This window comes from Crinia signifera, chromosome 3 (assembly GCF_055691185.1).
Source record: "Crinia signifera chromosome 3, ASM5569118v1, whole genome shotgun sequence".
In the NCBI taxonomy this organism is placed as follows: domain Eukaryota; kingdom Metazoa; phylum Chordata; class Amphibia; order Anura; family Myobatrachidae; genus Crinia; species Crinia signifera.
The window spans coordinates 38,628,734-38,648,408 of NC_139219.1; the positions used below are offsets into that span (position 1 = coordinate 38,628,734).

Consider the following 19,675-nt stretch of genomic DNA (forward strand, 5'->3'; position numbering starts at 1 on the left):
TCGTGTGACGTCAGCCGCCCCCCCCCCCCCCCCCCCCCCTCCCCGGCAGGAACTGGCCCTCCCACTCTCCCAGGGGAACGCCCAGCGTTTTCAAGGGGAGGGCCATAAAATGCTGGGCGTTCCCCTGGTCCGGCCTGATGTCCGTCCCAGCCCGGCCCCTCTGGATTGAACAGCTCTTCGAATGTGAAAATTGCCGAACCGGTTCGCTCTCAGGGTCTGCACATGCAAAAGTATGCGCATGCACAGACCCCCCACCATCGTAACAGGGCCGAATTCGCCCTGTTCTGATCGCTATTGAAGTAGGCCAACTGTGAGTAAGATGTATCACTCATGGCATTTTGAATGCAATACATTGTGCCACTGACTGCAGGCATTGCGGCATTTATTAATGCGTGCAGATTTGCAAATATAAATGAATAGCAGCTTTTTTTGATACGGGCTGCACTTAATGGTCGAAGATGTTCAAGTTTATGACCTTCTGTACATGTACGGCCAATGGTCAACACATGCACGAGCAGCAGGGGTGAGGGGGAGGGGCACTGGGAAATATCCTATTAGATGCCATCTAAAATAACCTGGCTCGATTTAAAGGTGCATACACACTGTACAATTTTTTTTTTACAAATTTCGTTCATTTTGGCCCTTCTGAACGATATTGGTCAAAATATCTTTTAGTGTATATGCGACGAATGATGATGCGCATACCCGCCAGTTGTTCAACAAGATTGTTCATCAACTGTGCATGCAGCTCAATTTGGATATCTTTAAAAAAATGTAGCTAGATCTTTCGTCTTTCTTCAGCATCATTCGTCAACATCTTTCGTCCAGGACACTGGTTTCAAGGGAAATTTGTCATCAATGTCTTTCAACAAAATTGGTCAAAAAAATTGTACAGTGTGTATGCACCTTAACTGTTTGTGCCATTAGGCATAAATGCAGCTGGGACCCATTATTTCTGCTCGCAGCCTAATGAGTTGGTGATCACAAACCCACCAACAGTTAAGGATTTTGGGTGCCCCCACGGCCTTTTGGGTAATGTGCCCAGCAGTTTGAATGGGTAGAGTCGCTTTATGCATCTAATCTCAACTGATTGGCTGCAAATACAACTAGATATTGAGAGACCGTGTGTTGGTTGGTACCATTGATTTCTGTAATGTCTTTATGCAATCTGTAAATCGTAATCCATTGGCAGAGATCAGTTCCATGTATAAGCCCATCTGCTGGACCACAGATAAGATATACATGTATGAAAAAACAACAACAAAAAAACAACAACAATATGGTGGACAGCCTTATTGCCTGCAAGTTCTCCTTGGCATGAGAGACAACATCCAAGCTAGCCTCTACGGAACTCACCTCGAATTATATAAACCTGTCCACCTATCAAGTGTTTTAGACAACAGAACAGTCCGTCTGACAACAGAGGGTGGAAAGCAGAAAAAGAAATAATGACAATAGTTGGGTGAGAGAGAGTTAAAGGTTAGAGGTCAACCATTCCAGCATCAAAGGTCCATGTTGTGTATACGCAGTCTAGACTTCTTTGGTGCTCGAAGAGTTAACAGGAAGACACTTCTGTTCCACTTAAAGTGGCACAGCATGAAACTAGACAAAATGTTTTTTGTTTTTTTTAGGATATAATTGTCATAGTAACAAAGATGAAAAGTAAGAAAGCTAAAATTGAACATATGACACAGGGGTATTCATGACATCTTTCCTAACTAGTACATGTAGTTTCATAGGTCTCACATACTGTATAAGCTCAGGCTGTGGGAAGCAATCATTTCTAACGCAGTGACTATTCCTGATTCATTCCCTCGGCACAGCTGATGAAGATCCCCAATGAGTGGGTCATCCTCTATTTAGACCTAGTACATATTCAGCAACATTACTAGAGCCTCCCAATTATACTTTGTGCAACAAGTCTCCAGTAGTCAGCACAAGTGGACACAGGCATTAGCATGTACAGAGCATTAGTTACTGTATTGTAGTCTAGTCTCAGGCTCTTAACTCAGAGGGCATACACACTGTACAATTTTTTTGACCAATTTGGTTGAAAGACATTTCCATTGAACCCAGTGTCCTGGACGAAAGATGTTAACAAAAGATATTGACAACAAAAGAACAACGAATGATGATGCGCATACCCACCAGTTGTTCATCAAGATTGTTTTTCAACTGTGCATGAAGCTCAATTTGAATATCTTTAAAAAAGAGCCTATAAACTGTAGCTAGATCTTTTGTCTTTCGTCAATATCTTTCGTCAACATCTTTCATCCAGAACACTGGGTTCAATGGAAATGTCTTTCAAATTGGTCAAAAAATTGTACAGTGTGTATGCACCTTAATGGACATAGGGTTGACTGCATTAAGGTCAACATGCATTAGGTCAACCACTGAAGGTCAACAGGGCTTACATCGACACCTGAAATATGTCGCCATGACTAAGGTCAACCCGGTCGGAAGGCTGACACGAGCATTAGGCCGCCAATAGGAAGCTCGACAGTCAAAAGGTCTATGCGCGTTATCCACGACATAAGCCATGTCGACCTAAATAGGGTCGATGTAATGACCGTTTCCCTGTGGTTATTATTGCAAACATGCACAACATAGAGAAGGAATATTGCCTGTAATGCTGGAGTATACACATTCACAACACCATGACCAATGGAATAGGCCACACTCCAACGGACTCTGATGAAGACTCAGAAGGGGGGGGGGGGGATACTAAGATGGGAGTTGTATTTCATATGAGATGTTGCTATGGGCAACCAATCAGAATCTACTTCTTATTTATTTAGCACCATCTACAAGATAATAGATAGTATCTGATTGGTTGCCCATAGCAACATCCCGTCTGAAATAGAACTCCCGTCTTAGTAAATTTCCTCCATAAGGTCTTGAGATGTCGGCAATAAACCAATAACGTTTCCATCACATGAAGTCCGGTGGAGTGCCACCTATTCCATTGGTCATGGAGTTTTGAACATATACGAGCGCGTGTTTCTTTTTAATTCAAGTAAAGGTGTGTCCAGGATCAAAATTTGTCAAGGAATGAAGGGGGGAATAATCCTTATGGTTATAATCCTTATGGTTACCCCATTAATTCAGTAAGTCAACTTTCTTTCATTGATGTCTTGGAGTAAAGTTTAGCAACATGATTGTACATACCCTATTCTGCTAACTAGTGCGTAATCGCTATGCTGATTTTTTTTTTTTGGGGGGGGGGGGAGGGGGGGTGGAAACATTGGATAACTTATGCTCTATGGGAAGATGCATCAAACCTTGGAGAGAGAGAGAGTACCAACCAATCAGCTTCAGACTCATTTTTCAGACACAGCCTGTAACAGGAGCTGATTGGATGGTACTTTTAGCCTGATTCAGACCTGTTCAGACCTGTTTGCTAGGTTACGTATACTCGCAGCCTAGGGAACAGGTAAACTCCGCCCCGCTGAATGCCTGCCCCCTCTGCTACACGAATCCCCTCACTAGCATGCGAGGGGATGTGTACACTACTAACACATCCCCTCGCATGTGGCCGAACAGGAGATAAATCATTAGATGGTCGCACACCATCGAATGATTGTTCTCCCCTATGGTAATAAAAGTCAGTCTAGACTAACTTTTATTCCGTCCGCTATCTGCCAAATTCGGGGCGGGCGCTGATGTCATGTGATGTCAGATGCAAGCCCCGAGCAGGCCACAGACGCTGCCACACCTGCGTCTGCAGGGGAACACCCAGCGGGTGACGCCCATAAAACGCTGGGCTGCTAGTGTGAAACTCACCAAAGCCGTTCGCTCCGTGGGCTTTCTGCAAACCCCAAACATCGTGGACGTGGATGAATTCGGCCCATAATGAATGGGAATGAATCGACCCCTTTATCTCTCTCCAACCTTTGATAAATCTCCCCCGATATGTGTTTATACTTCAGGTGTTATTAAAATATTCCATGTTACTAATATTATCAAGAATACTATTAATCCTTGGAAGAATATTAGCCTGCTGCAGTAATGTATGTTGGGAACTAATACATCAGAATCTACTTTTTGCGTAGTTACATCTTGGCATGTACAGTGATATCAGCAAATGTTGCATATCTAAACCTTTAACAATAATTGCTGTATTCAGGCATCTCGCTTCAGAATATTATCATACACAAATGCCGCAAGAGCCGGAATACATCAAGCGTTTGGAATGCAGAACTTCCTTATGTAAATTTTCTACATTCAGCCAACGTTGATATAATGCTTTGTGCTCGCCCTCTGGAAAATGTTACTTAATACGTTGTTTATCCATCTGGTGTAATCTGATTTTTTTTTCACCCAGGCCTTTATATCATCCAGCCAAATGCTTTTTTTTTTTTATTACTTTAGACCAGCGGTTTTACTTTAGACATGTGGTTCCTGATCTTCTCAGCATGGGGTCACCTCTCCATGTTGCTGACCATCAGGCTTATGACTTCTCTAATATCGTGATTCATGGAGTCTGATAAATCTGTTAAATTGTCTGTTATTTTAGACTCCTCCCATTATGTTGTGCCTCCACAATGCTGCCATGTATGTGCTGTCTGCTGACTACACATGTGATATGAGGACCTTCTGCGGTAACTTGCTGGGGTCCTGTCATTATTTTTATTGTCTGATGGGGTCCAAGAGCAAAACAGTTTGAGGACCCCTGCTTTAGACCAACCACTGATCATTTGTGTACTGGATGCAATGGTAGCCATAAGGCAATACTTTTTGGTATCCTAAAATTACATCTCATGTTTGGATGATATAAAGATATATTTTATTTATGGGTCAATTAACCCTTTAAGTGTCGACATTGCTGTGAGCGATGTCGCTGTGAGAGATGCGATAAAAATGCCAGTGTCGAATTCGAGGAATATGAATCACTTTAGTTATTGTCGGCAAATGATATGAAATTCAAATAATTGAAGTTTTGTTAAACATTACGCCAATAAAAAAGAACAGTCGCTGTGAACGAACACTCAAAGGGTTAAATAATTAGAACTCTGCATTTGCCATAATGCTAAAACTCATTAAGCACACACAGGAAGGCATGTCACTTACTGGGAGGTCTGTTGACAGACAGGTTTTTGAAGTGGCTGCCTTTTATCACCTCTGTGGAAAGTCTGCCAGTGGTGGCATTGTAAAGCAGGCCGATGAGGATTTCGGGAGCTGATCCATGGACCAATGACTGACAAGAGGAAATGCTTTCTGAGCATGACACTTCCGACATGCTCATCTGGGAATCGCAGCCCTGGAAAAAAGCATATAGCAGGTTCTTATGCAGAACAAACATATCAAAACATAAAGTTGTTTAAAAAAACACCAGAACTGAAAATCTATAAAAACATTTACTATACAGTATGTCGAGACAGAGTAGGGATAGGCAATAATTGTTGCTATAGTAACTACAATATGGCATATTTGCCTTTACATCTCCTCTTCAGGAGGGGACAAATGGACAGCTTGGGGGTGGGGCAATACAAAGAATGCTATGTTGGTCCAACCCCCGCAGTTCCACATACTGGATTAGGATAGACGAGGCCGGACATGATAATATATTTTACTCAGAATCGTATTAACAGACACCACTATCATTAAAAAGTAGGTGAGTGCGGGTAGGTGACATGCTTGCCTGTGTGTTCACAGAGAGAGGGCAGACTAAATGGGCCAAATGGTTCTCATCTGCCATCAAAATCTAAACCCTCTCACAGTCTACCGGGGATGCCAGGTTGTAAGTTGTCACAAAATATTCAGTACAATTTATGTACAAGATTCAGCATAACAGAACACGGCGAGAGCAATAGCTGCGGATGCTTGTATCGGGATTTTTTTTTACACAGATGTATAAGTACCTTCCACTTTCTCACTTTACCAGGTTTAATACATCTGCCCCGATGTGAGTTAAAAGAGAGCTGTGTGGCGGACAGAGAAACCAGCCGCACTATTAGACACATTTTAAACTTTTTGCAACTTCTGCAAAAACTTTCCATTAAAGTGCAAGCTGCTTTATGAAAAACATCAAATGGCAGAGAAGTCAATAGAGGAATGGCTAATTCTGCTGGAACTGATTGCAGCGGCCAGCATGTTCAAAGTCACAGACAATATGATTTGAGGTTGAATATTAATGGGAACTACACACAAACCGCTGCAAGAAAACCTACTCCCAGAAGTAGACCTCGACCTAGAGAAGACATTAGAACTGCCAGAATCTTTGAAGGTACAAAAGAGAATATGGAAGCGCTGGAGGGTAGAGCAGAAGGGAACATGATATTGTAGGACACATGCAGACATGTGTACAGAGCACATAAAGAGGATACAAGACTCTCTCTGGCAGTAACTATTCTGGTATCATTGGAATGACAATTCCAACCTTCTCCATTTACTGAGCAGGTGAAACCATTCCTTCAATTGATAATGAAGAAGCATTTACCATCTTTTATAGCTGTGATACAAAATAAAGGCCCATACACACTGGGTGATTTTGAGCAGCTCAGCTTTGCCGTTTGAGCTGCTTTCAGCTGAAAAGCCGCCCAGTGTATATGGCTCGCGGATGAGCGGTAAGCACTGATGTGCACTCCCACATCATCGCTGGCGGCCTACGCTCATCTATTGGTATTACCAGCAGATGATCAATGTATTGCACAGCTTCCTATAGGGTCCTGCTATGGAAAGTCGTCCACCCCGGGGAAAATCTCTTAAGGCCCGTACACATTGGGTGACTTTGAGCTGAAAGTCACTCAAACCAGCAGGTTTGAGCGGCTTTCAGCTGAAAGCCACTCAGTGTGTACGGCCCGTGCGATGAGTGCTGCTGCGCGCTCCCACAACATCGCCGGGAAAGCCGTCCATCTGCTGATTATACCAGCAGATGAGCGGATTTCAGGACGGCTTTGCATAGCGCTCCACTATGCAAAGTCCCCCCCCCCCCCCATCAGTGCCGGGCAGGGGGAAAGCCGCTCAGTGTGTATGCACTGAACGGCTTTCCCCGCAGCGATGATGGTCATCATTGCTGTACATACACGCTGGGCATAGTCGCCCAGTGTGTATGGACCTTTAGAGTCACCTGGATCCTGCACCCACATTGCCAGTACAGAATATAGGATACAGCAATTTTATGCACCCCTTGTCACTGCTTCCATGTGACAAGATGCCTTATTCAGTGTGGGCTGCGGAGACCTTATTCTCTCTGGAGTAAAATTTATAGCCTCCTGTTTGAGTCATCTTGGAAAAAAACTATGCCAATGGATTGTTATTGGACTTCATCACTTCTACAGAATGTTAACCATTTTCATGCAGTGATGGTGACACTAGCAGAGGGACAGTCCCTTGAACAGCATAAAACCTGATTGATTGACCTGACTTGACTGAGAGAGAGAGAGAGAGAGAGAGAGAGAGAGAGAGAGAGAGAGAGAGAGAGAGAGAGATAGGGCCAGATGTACTAAGTTTGAAAAGTGATACAATGGAGAGTGATAAATAACCAGCCAATCAGCTCCTACCTGCCATGCCACAGGCTGTGTTTGAAAAACAGACAGACACACATAAAAAGTCAAGCAGCTCCTCTTCTGTAGGGTCCCGGGCCATCTCTCTCTCCACTGATAAAGGCAGAGTTCCACAGTGGGATCACATGGGGGCATCTAGTGGCTCCTGGCAGTACTGCAGTCAAGCAGTACGGGTCCGGAGCCATCCTCTGCAGATCACATTCCTCTGACCCTGGTGCAGGATACCAGTGGAGCGGGCAGGTGCTTTATGTTGCTAGCACCACTGTCTGTCATGCAGTGTGACAGGCAGCGGCAGCCGACAGGAGCAGGGTGAAGAGCAGGGAGAGCGCCTCTACTGGTCGGTGCCTACCTGCTTTGCATCTCTCCGAGCGGGTCCCACTGGCCCTGGTTGAAAATCAATCAGTGCAACACCCTCTATGACATAAACTGCTCTTTCAGATCACAGTTAGTGCTCCAGTTAGACTCCTGGGGAAAAGGCAGCCTTATTGGAATCCAAGATGGGTGATGTGAAACTGCTTTATTTGGATACCACAGTTTTACATCAGCCATCTTGGACACAAAAAAAGAGGCTGCTTCTTCCCTGGAAGCTGACCTTAATGTGAGGTACCATCGTATGTCCCCGGTCAGTTACACCCCCCACCCAATCATATTTGGTTGAAGGCCAGGGCAGGTTATCCTTTGAACCTGATGGGCGTGATCAGTAGAAGGAGGAGTCTTAGAAATTAGAATACAGAATGTCAATCGGTGAATGGACTATCTTGTGAAATTGGCTCCAAAATAGTGATTGGCTTCACGAAAGAGTAAGAAATTATACAGCAAGAAAGGTGATGATACTGTGTACTAGTAGATACAGTACTCGTGATAGTAAAAGTGACATTAACATATAGCCTGTCAGGTTGATTATCTCCTATACAAGTCTCTTCCCAGTCTTTTCATTGTTTGCTTTAGATTTGCAGTAAAGACGCATACTCAGCCTAAAACATGTCAGAGAGCAGATACACTGGAATAATGTGCTGTAACATATAGGACTCACATGAAAATAAAAATCTGACTGCCTGTCATGGTTTACAGCAACATTTTTCCTGTGCATCAGGTATCAGTGACATCTCCCACCATGCTGACAAAGTAACATTACATATGGCAACGCCCTATCTCTTTCCAAATGAATGAGTTTTTTCAATAACTGCAAAGTACTAGAAATCAAGCACAAACACAAACATTTCTTGCAGCATGCATCATTTTCCTTAATGGAACCTTGTATCCAAAGCAAACCAATGCAATATGATTGAGTGTGAGTCACACGATAAGGACCTCACTCGTTAAGACAAGCTCTCGTCTATCACTTCCTGTTGTTAGACTTGTAGGTAAGAGGAGCTGTCAGTCAGGGCAGATGTGGCAGGAATCCCTGGAATACAGTAAACACTTGGGGCCTTATTCTAGTTCCCTCTTTCTGACAAAATCCTTCTTAGATGGACAAAACCATGTGCACTGCAGGGGGGCAGATGTAAAATGTGCAGAGAGAATTAGATTTTGGTGAGTCATTTTGATTCTGTGCAGGGTAAATACTGACTGCTTTATTTTTACATTGCAATATAGATCTCACTTTGAAGTAAAACCCCACCCAAATCTAATTATCTCTGCAAAAGTTACATCTGCCCCACCTGCAGTGCACATAGTTTTGTCCATCTAAGAAGGAATTTGTCAGAAAGAGTGAACTAGAATAAGGCCCTTGGTGTATAGAGTTGTGTATAGTCACTGTGGGTTTGGGTCACTAGTTTGATCAAATTAAGATGGACATACATTCTGTATACACTGAAGGTCGACATGCCTAAGTTCAACAGAGTCAAAAGGTCAACACAAGCATTATGTCGACCTTGGGAAGGTCAACAATCAAAAGGTCAGCAAGTTTGTTTTTTTTACTTTTTTGTCCCAAATGTCGACACAGTCGACGTGGGCACAGAAAAAGTGTGCAGCGCCCCCTCACGTGGCTCACTGCGCTCGTCATGCTTCGGGCTTGTTGCCTCGCTACGCTTTGCACACTATTCTATTCTCCCTCCATGCCCTAGTGGATGGTAGGGCATGAAATACTGCCTGTCGGCACATGTCAGCTACAAAACACCCTGAAAATCCCATGTTGACCTTTCCACTGTCGACTTCCCCAATGTCGACCTTTTGGCCCTGTCGACCTTTTTCATGTGTCAACCTTCAGTGGCTGACTCAATGTCAGTCGACCTTAATAGTGTCGACCGCATACCGTCACTGTATAGAGGTGTATAGTCACTTCACACGGTACTTATGTAATATCTGGGCTCCCGTTTTTCTTATGAGACCGCGTCCCCTCGCGGGGCTCGCTGCGCCCGCCAGGCTTCGGGCACGGTGGCTCGCTGCGCTCGCCGCACTATATAAAATCAACTCCATGCGTAGTTGGATAGTAGGGGTATGAAAAAATGGGGTGCATTTAACATGGTAGCCCAGATAATACATAAGTACCGAATTTCTCAAAATAGGTGTGAAGATTGCCAAGCAAGCATTCTTATTCACCATAATGACCTGTGATGTTTACCTTATAGGAAATAGAATCTTTAACACATTTTTTATTTGAATTTATATGACCAATGTGAGCGACGCCGGCATTTTTGCAGGTATATTGCGCATCTCTTCTAAAGATGTTGGCACTCAAAGGGTTAATAACCACACTGAGACAGTGACCAGACCTTCCTCTACTGATTGTTATTGCTGAACTAGGCTTCCTAGCTACAGTACATCCTTGCGATCAGGTGTGTATGTCATTTATCACATTTGGCGGCACTGTTTCTAGCCCTGAGACAAAGCAATATGTAAGCTCAGTGACATGCGAGGCTTGAAAGAGAGACTTGTCAGCGGGGGTGCCTGGCTACTCATAGCGCAACATTCCCATCAATTATTCAGAGCATTGCCTTCATTTGATGTGGCTACCGTAACTCAGATGCCTAGATGTTTAGATTAGAGACCCACCTGGCTGTCACAAAGCCTCACACTACTTGTATGAGGGACTTTGTGAACATAGGAAGGGGTCTAAATACAGAATGTATGTTATTCATTTGCATAACGCAGGAGGAAAATACTCACACTTCTAACAGAAGGGGAAAAAGCGTTGCTGATTGCTGCCATAGTATCTATCTATCTATCTATCTATCTATCTATCTATCTATCTATCTATCTATCTATCTATCTATATATATAGGTCTAGTGTCTGTGACTCTGAAACACTGCCATCTGTTGGCAGAAAGTGAAACTACATCTACTAGCTTTTGAAGCATTTGCTGTGCACGGGCTTACTAGTATACCATATACAGTAATGCTACATGAGTCACATAAAGATATGTACTGCTGCTAACCTGTAAGCCCGCCATCAACCCAGGTTACCAGCTCCCACGCACAAAGATCTCTGCAGTGTGCTTCTGATGCAGGGAATGCTCAACCCACCATCTGTTGTGGAACTACACATTCCAGCATGCCCTGCTAATAGGGAATGTTACAATTGTGGCAGGACATGCTGGGATGTTTAGTTCCTCAACAGCTGGTGGGCCGCATGAGGAGAAACACTACTCTGCCGTGTGTAACCTAGGCAGCATAATACAGGGACAGCCAGGGACTGATTTACAATATGAGGGGCCTCTGTGTAGTTTTTATGTTACAAAATTGTCACACAAGAATAATGAAGTCTGGCCCTAAAATATAATGTACAGTACAAGGCAGCAATGGGGCCCACTTTGGTCATCCAACTGGCATCATATGAGCCAGTGGCGTAGCTACGTTTTGGGCGCCCCCCCCCCGCCAAGCACCCCTACCCCGCCGCCCATGCAAACCCCCCTCAATCCCCCACAGCCTTACCTATCGCGCTGGTCCCAGCGGCTCCGTTCTTCTGCTGAGGATCACCAGAAAATGGCCGCCCCCATACAGCAGACAGTTTCAGAGAACTGTGTGCTATATGGGGGCAGCCATTTTGTGGTGGTCCTCAGCAGAAGAACAGAGCCGCCGGGACCAGCGCGATAGGTAAGTCTGCGGGGGATTGAGGGGGGCTTTAACTATAGCACCGAAGCCCCCGGCGCCCCACATGCACAGAGCCCCCCCCCACGACTTGATAGTAAATTTAAAAATTACATTAGAGTAACGTAAACTTCAAGGTGTATTCTTTCTATGGGGTATTAATTCCTATTTTTGTAAAAATACGAATACAACAGGTTGTTATGGTCGTAAAATACTAAATACTAACGTTATTTCACAATACGTGCCCGAATACGAATATGACTAAATCCGAATACGCCAATTCCTACCGTATTTTGCTTAGTAAATTTCACCCAATGTGTCCTTAATTCAGCGCCTTCCTCAGAACGTGCAATATTTCCATCCTTTGGACATAACTTTTATGGGCCAGATGCATCAAGCTTCAACAAGTGATAAAATGGAGAGTGATAAACAACCAGCCTAACTGCCATGTTGCAGGCTGGGTTTAAAAAATGACAGGTAGGAGCAGATTGGATGGTTGTTTATCACTCTCCACGTTATCACTTTTGTAGCTTGACAAATCTGGCCCTATGTCTCTAGTTTCACAGAAGATGTAGGCCTGGGGTAGCCAACCCTAGTCCTCGAGAGCTACCAACGGTGCATGTTTTGCAGGTCTCCTCACAGTATCACAAGTGAGCTAATTAGCTCCATCTGTGTATCTTTTAAAATGTGTCAGTGATTAATGAGTGCAGCTGTGCAGCAGCTAGGTTGTCTGGAAAATGTGAACTGTTGGTAGCTCTCGAGGGCTAGGGTTGGCTACCACTGATGTAGGCAAATACTAGAAAAACATCCGTCCACTGATACCACTAATGGTTCCAATCAGGAAATCTCATTGATACTCACATGTGCCTTATTTATATTGCTGGGCACGCTGTTACACTTTCCACTGGGAGTTTCCTAATCATCGGAATCAGAGGGATGCAGGAAATGATTCCTGCTTCAATATATTTTACCTATTTCCACCTGAAACCATTTTTTTCCCAACAAAAAGCCTATAATCCCACACTGAAGCCTGGATTTGATACGTGAGGAGCCTGTTGCAACACCGCCTGCCCAAACTGGGTATCATCCTTGGCCATAGTGTCAAATTTATAAAATGTAACAAAAGTATGTTGACATGACCAAGTGGCAGCTCTACATAGCTGCAATGCTGACACACCCAGAGCAGCCGCCCAGGATGCGCCCACGGCTCTTGTGGAGTGAGCTCTCACAGAGGCCGGTATTGTCAATTGGACTGCCACATAAGCCTGCTGTATGGTGGAACGTATCCGCCTAGCAATTGATTGCTTTGAAGCTGGGCAACCTTTCTTTTGTGCATCATAAAGCATGAAAAGACACTCAAGGACCTTGGTATATCCTGATGTCCTAAGTGGGAAGGCACCACAATCGGCTGGTTCACATGGAACGCCGACACCACTTTCGGCAGGAAATTTGCCTCGTCCGAAGTTCTGCCCTGTCCTGATGGAGTATAAGGCAGGGGTTCCCAAACTGTGTGCCTAGGCACCCTGGGGTGCCTCAGGACACTTACAGGGGTGCCTTGGGTTGGTGGACCAGGATCAATTCATATTATTTATGGTCAATGTACCAGGAAAAACCAGTGCTGGTGGCTGCCAATAATAACATATGTGGACAAACAGGAGCAAATCCTGTCCCTCACCAGATAACTGTGATGTATAAACTCAATGCACTTAATTTAATATTTTTTTTTTTTCTGAATTTCTCGATAAGAAGCATTTGGCCTAGGGGTACCTTGAAAATATTTTGATGCTCTAGGATGCCACGATTCAAAAAAGTTTGGGAACCCCTGGTATAAGGTATGGACTCTTACAAGAAAGATCACTCAGCTCAGATAAGGACCCCAGCCAGATTCCCATATCCAGGCCCACCTGCAAGAAATGCAGAAAACGGTCCAATCTGAAGCCTGCTGATGGAAAATTCATTTGTTCACACCATGCCACATATTTACGCCAAATCTTGTGGTAGTGTGATGCAGTCACTGCTTTCCTGGCCTGTGTCACAGTATCTATGACTGAGGAATGAAATCCCTTTTGAGGTAAGATTTTCTGCTCAATCTCCAGGCCGTTAAACGAAGCCACCCTAAGTCCTGGAAGACGAAGGGGCCTTGTACCAGAAGATCTCTTCTGAGGCAGTCGCCAAAGATCTTCCACTTACCTGTTTTGGAGACTTGCATACCACGCTCGCCGGGGCCAATCCTTGGCAATTAGAATTGCCTCCACCCTTTGGCTTCTGATTCTCTGCAACACTCTTCCCAGAAGAGAAAGTGGTGGGAACAGGTACACCAGCTCGTACATCCAAGTTGTAGTCAGAGCATCTACCGCTTCTGCCTGTGGATCTCTCGTCCTCGAGCAGTATCTGTCGACCTTGTGGTTGACCCTGGAGGCCATCAGGTCTATCTGTGGTAGACCCCACAGATGCACAACGCTCCTGAACACCTGGGGATGCAATCCCCATTCCCCGGGGTGAAGGTAATGACGACTGAGAACATCCGCTTACCAGTTGTCCACCCTGGGAATGAAGATGGCAGATATTGCCACTGCATGCAGTTCTGTCCAAGCAAGGATTCTGAAAACTTCTCGCATGCAGGCCCTGCTCTTCGTCCCTCCTTGGCGATTTATATAAGCAACAGTGGTTGCATTGTCCGACTGGACCTGTATCGCCTGATGTGTCAAGAGGGAGTGAGCCTGCAGCTGAGCGTAATATACCGCTCTCAGCTCCAGGTTGTTTATGTGGAGCTGTGCTTCCAGTGGTGTCCATTTTACCTGGAAATTCATCCCTTGGGTTACCGCCCCCCAGCCTAGTAGGCTGGCGTCTGTTAACAGAATCCAGTCCTGGATCTCGAATCTCCGCCCCGCAAGGAGGTCTGCCGCATGTAACCACCAGTGCAGAGACTGTCTTGCCTTTGCAGACAGGCATATTAACCTGTGCATGTGGATGTGAGAACCCGACCACTTGTTTAACAGGTCCCAATGGAATATTGTTGAATGGAATCTCCCGAATTGGAAAACCTCGAAAGAGGCCACCATCTTCCCCACCAACCTGATACACAGGTAGGCTGAGACTCTCTCTGGTGCCAGGACTTCCATCAACAACTGTTGCAGTGCGGTGATTTTCTCTGTTCGGAGAAACACCCTCCTCTCCACCGTGTCCAAAATCATCCCCAAGAATTGGAGATGTTGTGTTGGTGTCAGTGAGGACTTGGGTATGTTCAGTACCCACCCATGGTCTGACAGAAGACGCCTGGTCGTGTCTATTGCTCCCTTTAGTCTTGACTCTGACTCCACTTTTAGGAGCAGGTCGTCCAAATATTGAATTATATTTATTCCCTGAGTCCTTAGAAGGAACATCATTTCCTCCATCACTCTGGTGAAGACGCGTGGAGCAGTCGACAGTCCAAATGGCAGTGCTTGAAACTGGAACTGTTCGTCCAGTATGGCAAATCTCAAATACGCTTGGTGTGGTCCCCACACTGGTATGTGAAGGTAGGCATCCTTCACGTCGATGGATGCTAGGAACTCTCCTTCCTCTAGTCCTGCAATAACAGCTCTTAGAGATTCCATTCAAAATTTAAAGACCCGCAGATAAGGGTTCAATGACTTTAGATTTAAGATGGGTCTGACCATCCCATCTGGCTTTGGAACCACAAATAGGTTGGAAAAATAACCCTGGTTCCTTTTTGGTGCTGGTACAGGTATAATCACCTGTGCATGCACCAACTTTTGCACCGCTTGTCTGAGGATTCTGCGATCTTCCGCTGCTGCTGGGTGTCCAGATTTGAAAAACTTGTAAAGGGGGCAGTTTTTCGAACTCCAATTTGTAACCATGTGAAATAATATCCCTGACCCAAGGGTCGAGGGAGGATGCATCCTGCACGTGGCTTAAATACTTCAGCCGAGCCCCCACCGCGAGTATATCTCAAGGTGGGAGGGACCCGTCATACCGAGGGCTTAGGCGCAGCTGCACCTGTGCTGCAGTCTCGATTGGAAGAGGCAGCTGCCTTTCTGGGCTTACCACGAGCGCCTCTATTGGCGTTGGAACCACCCCTGGCCTTAGGCCGAAATTTTGAGGTCTGACTGCTGGGTACCCCCTGGAAAAGGACGTCTCACTGGAGTGGAAGCTGACGGGAGGAAAAGTGGACTTACCAGCCGTTGCCTTAGAAATTAAGTTGTCTAGTTCACTCCCGAATAGTCTGTCCCCTGAAAAGGGAAGGCTTTCTACGCTGCGTTTGGAGACCGCATCAGTGACCCACTGTCGCAACCACAGGGCCCAAACAGCAACCCGAAAATGATAAATTAACGAAAACTGAAGAAAAACTCTCTGGAGCTCCAGGAATGTGCATCCTCTCCTGAGGGCACATTTTCTAAAACTGGCTAGTGGGGGAAGTAGAGGGGAGGAGCCAGCACACCCTGGCTGAAGAAAGTTTTGTGTCTGTCTCCTGTCGGATGCCCTCTATTCCCAATGTAATGAGACCTCAGTATCCCATATGAATGATAGTGAAAAAATGGCTCAGCTGAGATCTATTTATACATAGCAGAACAGCAGACATGTTACAGATCTAAATGACTTGAGTATTATAACAAGGAAATGCTTAATAATACAGTACCTGCTGCAAAATCAGGCGCAAAAACACTGTTGAGGTAAGCGAGAATAAGATAATGGAACATTAGTATCTATTGCAATATAATATGCCACTATTACAGCTGCTTTTGCAGTCAAAGGCGACTGATCCGTGTTCCAGCAACTGCTTAAAATAGAAATCAGATTGCTAAAGCCTGTGTTTATATGCACCATAATCTGACACTGCATTATTCATACATAAATCAATTATAGAAAAATGGATCCGAATGTAGGACAGGGATATTTGATTACCACAATGCAGTAGAATGTTATTTGAAACGAGAACACTTTAAATACAGTGCGAAATCGGATAAAGCATTGTAAGAGAAACAAACAGGGTTAAAGAAACACTGTGATGTTTGGCTAATGACATACAGGGTAACGTTAAAGCCGAGGAAGCCAGAGGAAAGGTAAAAGCCTATGATACAGAAAAATAGGGCTGAAAATCCAGTATCTTTTCCATGGTCTTTTAAAGAATGCCTGGGAAAAATAATTGTGCTTTGAAAAGCTGACACTCGTTAATGGAAGATGCCACTTACTGCAATACATTTCACGTTCAAGTTTTCATCTTCAACACTCGGTTCAGACACCATTTACAAAAGTGCTCAATTAGAAGTATCAGCTGAGGGAGTGCTCACACCCTGTTACCTACCTCACAATACAGTATTTCTGATTAAGCATTACACACAAATAGCGGTATTCAATGCCCTAATGGTGAGCTATCGGCACATAGAAGTGCCGATAGCTCACTGTCAGGGTATTCAACGATTCTGGTTCACTCGCTGTTTGCCTCTCGCGGCGAGGATTCGGCCCTTACATTGAATAAGGCTAGGGGGGTTTGATGGCGAGGATGGCTTATTTTTGGCAAGGAAAATCAATCCTTGCCGTACAAGCCCCCTCGCTGGCGGCACTGAATAATGCTTATTAAGGAGAAGGGGTGTAATTACGCAACCCAGGGAGGTTGGTCACTACATAGACAATTTATTTATGGTGTGGGAGGGTTCACCTGAGCAGTTTGTCTGCTTGATGGAGACCAATCAATCAAAACCAGGACCCATTAAATTAACATACAACTGGAGTCGTGAAAGTATTAATTTCCTGGATGTAACAGTGTTTTTGCAAAATGGAGCCATATCGACTTATATTTACTACAAAAGTAGTAACAGGAATACACTATTGCTGCCAAGCAGCCACCATCCTCCACCCCTCAAAAAATACCTGGCATATTCCCAGATGCTGAGGGCAGCACGCATTTGCAGAAACCAAGCAGATCTTTCAGATCAACTGGATCTAATTATCAACAAGTTCCAAGATCGGGGATATCCTTTGAAACAGTTAAAGGCATCTAAACAAAGAGTCCTCAAATTGGATAGAAATACATTACTAAAACCAGTAACACGCAGCACAGCTAATGTTTTTCCATGGACCACCACCTATGACTGTAACAGTACAGTACTACCAGTGGCAAACAGGGCCCTATGGCCAATTATAGCCACCGATCAAGATCTTAAATGGTTTAAGTCCAATAGGTCCATGGTTTGCTATCACGATGGAAGAAATCTGAGAGATAAACTTATCCACATTGACATCACGAGGTTCGATAACAGCTTGTCATCTAACATCAGCGTTAAAGCGCCTGTTTGTTACAAATGTGTGAAATGTGTGACTTGTCAATAACTCATCGCTGGCAGTTCATTTAACCCCTTCATGACAGAGCCAGTTTGTGCCTTCATGACAGAGCCCTTTTTTTCAAATCTGACATGTCTCACTTAAGTGGGGATAACTTTTTTTTGCTTTTACTTATCCCAGTGATTTTGAGATTGTTTTCTCGTGACACATTGTACTTCAAGTTAGTGGTAAATTTTCGTCGATACAGTCTGTGTTTTTTTGTGAAAAATACCAAAATATCGTGAAAAAATGGAAAATTTAGCAATTTGCAAAATGTTAAATTTTCTGCTTGTGAGACAAATAATCATACCACTCAAAATAGTTAATAACTAACATAGACCATATGTCTACTTTATGTTTCCATCATTATTTCAACTTCCTTTTAATTTTTTTGGACACTAGGAGGCTTACAATATGAATAGCAAATTCTCAAATTTTCATGAAAATTTCAAACACTGATTTTTTTAGGGACCAGTTCAGTTCTGATGTGACTTTGAGGGACTTGTATGTGAGACACCCCCATAAATGATGCCATTTCAAAAACTGCACCCCTCACAGTATTCAAAACAGCATTTTGGAAGTTTGTTAACCCTTTAGGTGTTTCACAGGAATTAAAACAAAGTGTAGGTGAAATTTCAAAATTTCTTTTTTTTTGCAGAGTTTCAATTTTAATACATTTTTTTAACGAATACAGTAGATTTTACTAGAGAAATGTGACTAAAACTTGATTCCCCCAATTCTTTTGTTTTCAAAAATATCCTATATGTGGCCCTAGTGTGCACGTTGACCAAACCACAGGCTTCATAATAGAAGGAGCACCTACTTGATTTTGGAGCCTCCTTTTTATGAGATTTTTTTTTAGGCACCATGTAGGTTTCTAGGCACCATAAGTGCTAAAAGTTAGGAACCTCCCCCACAAGTCACCCCATTTTGCAATCTACACCCCTCAGGGAATTCATCTAGGGGTATAGTGTACATTTCAAACCCCCAGGGGTTTCACCAATTTTGGTACAACTGGGATGTGAAAATGGAAAATTACATTTTTTTACACAAACATGCAGTTCTGGCTCAAAATTTTTCATTTTCACAAGGAATGAAGGAGACAAAGCACCCCAAAATCTGTGCCCCAATTTCTCCCGAGTACGGCAATGCCTCACATGTGACCAAAAAATACCAGTTGGGTGCATGGCAGGACTCAGAAGGGAAGGAGTGATTTTTGGATTTTGCAGCAAAGATTTTGGTGGAATGAATGGTGGGTGCTATGTTGCATAAGCAAGACTCCCAAAGCACCAATACAGTGGAACCCCCCCACAAGTCACCCCATTTTGCAAAGTACACCCCTCAGGGAATTCATCTAGGGGTATAGTGTACATTTCAAACCCCCAGGGGTTTCACCAATTTTGGTACAACTGGGATGTGAAAATGGAAAATTACATTTTTTTACACAAACATGCAGTTCTGGCTCAAAATTTTTCATTTTCACAAGGAATGAAGGAGACAAAGCACCCCAAAATCTGTGCCCCAATTTCTCCCGAGTACGGCAATGCCTCACATGTGACCAAAAAATACCAGTTGGGTGCATGGCAGGACTCAGAAGGGAAGGAGTGATTTTTGGATTTTGCAGCACAGTTTCTGGTGGAATGAATGGTGGGTGCTATGTTGCACCAATACAGTGGAACCCCCCCACAAGTCACCCCATTTTGCAAAGTACACCCCTCAGGGAATTCATCTAGGGGTATAGTGTACATTTCAAACCCCCAGGGGTTTCACCAATTTTGGTACAACTGGGATGTGAAAATGGAAAATTACATTTTTTTACA

General features: G+C 44.2%; 1 protein-coding gene across 3 annotated transcripts in view; it reads right to left on the bottom strand.

The window, feature by feature from the left end:
• The window catches only part of SYT14 (synaptotagmin 14), a 165,703-nt gene that overhangs the window by 15,485 nt on the left and 130,543 nt on the right, over nucleotides 1-19,675 (bottom strand). For 2 of the 3 annotated variants that reach the window (XM_083175662.1, XM_083175664.1), the window contains exons 7-8: nucleotides 5,071-5,260; nucleotides 1,357-1,413 (exon numbers count right to left, since the gene is read on the bottom strand). In XM_083175662.1, coding sequence (XP_083031788.1) covers nucleotides 1,357-1,413; nucleotides 5,071-5,260 — 247 coding nt within the window. The remainder of the gene's footprint in view (nucleotides 1-1,356; nucleotides 1,414-5,070; nucleotides 5,261-19,675) is intronic. The other variant, XM_083175663.1, reaches the window with a different exon arrangement.